This window comes from Alligator sinensis, unplaced genomic scaffold, assembly GCF_000455745.1.
Source record: "Alligator sinensis unplaced genomic scaffold, ASM45574v1 scaffold107_3, whole genome shotgun sequence".
Taxonomy (NCBI): domain Eukaryota; kingdom Metazoa; phylum Chordata; order Crocodylia; family Alligatoridae; genus Alligator; species Alligator sinensis.
In genome coordinates this window covers 894,094-898,043 of record NW_005842578.1, presented here as the reverse complement: position 1 = coordinate 898,043, position 3,950 = coordinate 894,094, and the positions used below count along the sequence as shown (strand labels likewise).

Sequence of the window (3,950 nt, the reverse complement as noted above, 5' to 3'; positions counted from 1 at the left end):
AGGTCCCTCCCAATTCCCGCCCCCCGCCCCCCCCCCCCCAAGCCTGCACTGAACATGGGCTCATCAGACAGTGTGCCCCCTATCCGGTTCCCCAAGTGCTCCATACCCCGCAGAGACTCACCAAAGTCAATACCCTCAGACACCTTGCCCCTGGCCACAGAAAGCAGGATGGCCCCGCGTCCATTCTCGCAGGCCTGTGCACACATAGGGTCATGCCAGGCTCGTGGGCCCCCCCTCAACAGCCAGAAGGTCCCCGCCCCCACCACCTGGAGCCAGCCCAGGGCACAGCCATTCAGGGAACCATGTGCCAGCCCACCCAAGAGGTGGCTGCAGGGCAGCCCCAAGCCCTCTAGCAGCATGAGGGAGGGGTCGCAGGCTGCAGGCCTGGCAGGACAAGAACCCCTGGCCCTACACCCACCTCCTGGTACTTCTCCAGTGCCATGCTGGTCTCAGCCCCGTCCTGCGTCTCAATGAAAATCAGCTTGTTCCGCTGGATGTTCTCTAGGATGCCCTGGGTGGAAGAAGAGGCAGAGATGGGCTCAGCAGGAGCTACTGGCAGGAATAGGGCAGAGGCAGCTCTATCCCATCCGTACTCCTGAGTCTAGAACCAACAGGTGACGAGCCCAGGCAAGGGGTGGCAGAAACACAGCCGAGCAGATGGTGGGACATGGCTTGGTGCTGCCTGGTGTTGAGGCACAGCAACCATGAGGGCACCCAGGACAAGGCAGCCTTGCTGGGAGGCCGTGTGGCGGGGAACTGAGCTCGGACCCTGGTCCAGGCTTCCGAGCTCAAGGTCTGCAGCCCGCGGTGGATGCACACGTACCTGCTCGTACCACGAGGCCACGATGTTCTCCATGTACTGGTAGCTAGTGAAGAAAGCCACAATGCCGTCGGGCACAATGGCTGATAGCTCCAGCAGCAGGTTGCCATAGTTGCGGATGACAGCTGTGGGCATGTGTGGGATCAGGGCCGTGACCAAGGATCTGGACCCCCCAGTTCTGGAGACCCCAAAGGTAATGGACAAGGGCAGGGTAGGGCCAAAGCAGGGATCCCCAGGGCACCCCATCCACAAGTTCTCAGGAACAGGACCCTGTTGGGCAGCCACACCAGCCCCACAGCCCTAGGACCCCAAATCTGCAGGACAGGGAAGGCAAAGGGGACAGGAGTGAGCACCTCCCCCAGCAGGTCTTGCCCTCCCCACCCCTGACCTACCGATGTCCTCACGGGTCTCAAACTTGGAACTGATGGCCACTTGGTCGTTGCCACGCCCCACGATCTGCAGGCAGGCAGGAGGGAGGGAGGGTGTTTGCAGGTGGGTCCCCAGTGTGAGCCCTGAATGGGCAACCATGGCTCCAGCTTCCACCCCGCAGCACCTGTGCACTCACCATGGGGCAGAGACAGGTCCTGGCCAGCGTCATGGTAAAGGTTGCCATGGTGACAGGGCGGAAATCCAGGATCTTGGGGTAGATGTCCAGTGGAGACAGTGTCTGAGGGGAGCCAGCCGGGCATGAGTGGTGGGGCCTGCAGGCTGCCCCCTCCCAGCCCCTGCCCCTTTTTTGGGGAGAGAGGCCTACCCCAGGCCCTGATGCTGAGCAGTGAGCTGTGCTCCCAGGAGCTGCCCACAGCCCCCACTCACCCCTGAGGTGATGATGACCGACTGGAAGCGCTCGAAGACAGGCTTGATGGCAATGGAGGCATCCATGCAGCTGGAGGGAACAGGACAGATGTCAGTGGGGGTGGGAGCACCACCAGGCCAGGGCCCCCTGTGCACCCCAGGTCCCACTCACCTGAAGTGCAACACGGGGTTGGTGATGGTGGGTGTCCGGTCATCAAAGGGCTCAATAAGAATGGTGAAGCCTGAAGGGAAGATGAAGCCCAGGGATGGCGTCAGCCCTGGCCACGCCAAGAGCATCTCTGTGGCCCACAGATGCCTGGCAAGGGGCTGTGGCCCCTCTGCCAGCCAGGGGCAGGGGGAAGGGGCCTGTGCCCCATTCCCCCCAGGCCTGAGCTGCCAGCCCATGAAGGCACGCGGGCGCCTCGGGCTCCTTCATGGCCTCCCACCCCCCTTGGCCAGCAGCTGCCAGGGAAGGGCTTGTTGGCTCAGGTCAGCAGCCCTCAGCTCCATGGCTGACGGGAACCCTGACATGGCCAGGATGAGGGAAGGGGGAGAAGAGCTGAGCTATGTGGCCATAAGCCCAGGCAGAGCAAGGAGCACTCCCGGATGGATTCTCCTGCACCCCACGGGGCCCTGGTGCACAGGAGAGGCCTCTCTGCAGGGCAGGTGGGTGGACGGGGGCTGGGCCAGGGCCAAGGAGCCAGGCCCCAGAGAACATGAGGCCCAGGCTGACCGTGGGGTCCTTGGCTGCAGGCACCAGCCCCCACGACACAGCCAAGCTGCTTAGAGCTAATGGGATTGGGGCCCTGGGCTGGGCTTAGGGGATTTGTGCTGTATTTATAGCTCCTATGACTTCAGGGCTGCCATCAGCTGCCTGGGGTGCACATGTGGCCCCTCCCCTAGGGTCACAGGTGCAAGGCTGGTCGGGGTGCTAGCTGGCTCCTAGGGCCACATGCCAGGGGCAAGCCAGCTTCTGTGGGGCACTGGGCACCACCCCAGGCAGAGGAGCCACTAAGGCCCTGAGGACAGTGTCAGTGGTTTGGTGGGTGGGGATGACAGCCCAGCGTTCACCCCTACCCCAGACCTGTTGGAGGAGTAGGGGGGTGCGGGCACCTGGGCTCGTACCCTTGGAGTAGGTGCTGACAAGGGTGGCGAAGTTGGCGATGAGTGTGAGGGGCGAGAAGTCAGCAACATCCACGATCTCCAGGGTGCGCAGCAGGGAGCGCAGCCGCTCCGCGCAGAACCTGCCAGGGGGGACAGGGCCCGGGGATCCCTTGGCATCACCCACAGGGACAGAGCTGGGGTTGAACCCCTGGGCCAGCACATGCTCCTCCACACAGGTGCTGGGCTGGGACAGGCCGAGACAGGTGACCCCCACCCCTTGCCAAGGGACCCCTGCCCCCGGATCCAGGACACAGGCAGGGCCAAGCTACAACAGCACCAGGCAGGGCCCCGGGAGGCTATGGGCCAGGGTCTCACCGGAGAGGCTTGCGCTCGATGCAGACTTTCTCGTGCATGTCCTTGAGAAAAGCAGGGGGGCTCTCCTGCACCATGTGCTGCGCCCGCAGTCGTGCCTTCAGGTACTCCAGGAGACGCCGCAGGAAGCCCACGAAGTGCTCCGCTGTCCGGATGGTCCCGGGCACCGCCTCTGCTGGGGGCAGCACTGGGTGAGTCTGGGAAAGGGAGCCGGGCCTCTGGCAGCTCCTCCCCATGGCCCAGGGGATGACCACCTTTCCTTGTACACCCAGGGCAAGGGCTCAACCAGCTCAGGGTGAGGCCAGATCCACGCCCAGTCGATTCCAGCTGTGCCAGGAGGTGCCAAGCTCTGCAAGGCCCTTCTCCTCCTGGCCCCTCAGCCCAACCCCTGCAGCTCCCACCCTGGAGAATCTCGTCGGGCAGCACGGGATTGGCCAGGTAGACGTCAGTCTCGCGGGCGACGCTGGCTTCCCTGAGCCCCTCCACCAGGCGCCGGTACTCATCCCGCAGCTTCTGTGCATCCGTCTCCTTGATCCTGGGGAGCAGAGGTGGTCTGAGACTTGGCCAGGCCAGGGGCTGGAAAGGGAGGGGGTGACATGAGGCCGGGAGGCACTCACCTGTGGATAGTGCTCTGGAGTGTGGTCATGTTGGCCTGGCACCGGTCCAGCGTGCGGCGCGTGATGTTCACACCCATGGAATCAATGCAAACGTTGTCTGCAGGGGAGGCAGACGTGTAGGTGGGCGGGCTGGGGAAGGAGAGGAACAAGACCCCTGACTAGGCCAGAGGCTGCCACAGAACCGTGTGTGTGTGTGTGTGTGTGTGGGGGGGGGGGGGCAAAAATCACCCCCCCCCCCGCGC

General features: G+C 63.9%; 1 protein-coding gene across 1 annotated transcript in view; it reads right to left on the bottom strand.

Annotated features, from left to right (window-relative positions):
- The window catches only part of ERCC2 (ERCC excision repair 2, TFIIH core complex helicase subunit), an 8,557-nt gene that overhangs the window by 1,216 nt on the left and 3,391 nt on the right, over window positions 1-3,950 (bottom strand). Inside the window, exons 6-16 of the mRNA XM_025214317.1 lie at window positions 3,709-3,805; window positions 3,493-3,626; window positions 3,095-3,263; window positions 2,741-2,859; window positions 1,788-1,857; window positions 1,637-1,706; window positions 1,386-1,487; window positions 1,213-1,276; window positions 824-945; window positions 419-511; window positions 122-194 (exon numbers count right to left, since the gene is read on the bottom strand). Coding sequence (XP_025070102.1) covers window positions 122-194; window positions 419-511; window positions 824-945; window positions 1,213-1,276; window positions 1,386-1,487; window positions 1,637-1,706; window positions 1,788-1,857; window positions 2,741-2,859; window positions 3,095-3,263; window positions 3,493-3,626; window positions 3,709-3,805 — 1,113 coding nt within the window. The remainder of the gene's footprint in view (window positions 1-121; window positions 195-418; window positions 512-823; window positions 946-1,212; window positions 1,277-1,385; window positions 1,488-1,636; window positions 1,707-1,787; window positions 1,858-2,740; window positions 2,860-3,094; window positions 3,264-3,492; window positions 3,627-3,708; window positions 3,806-3,950) is intronic.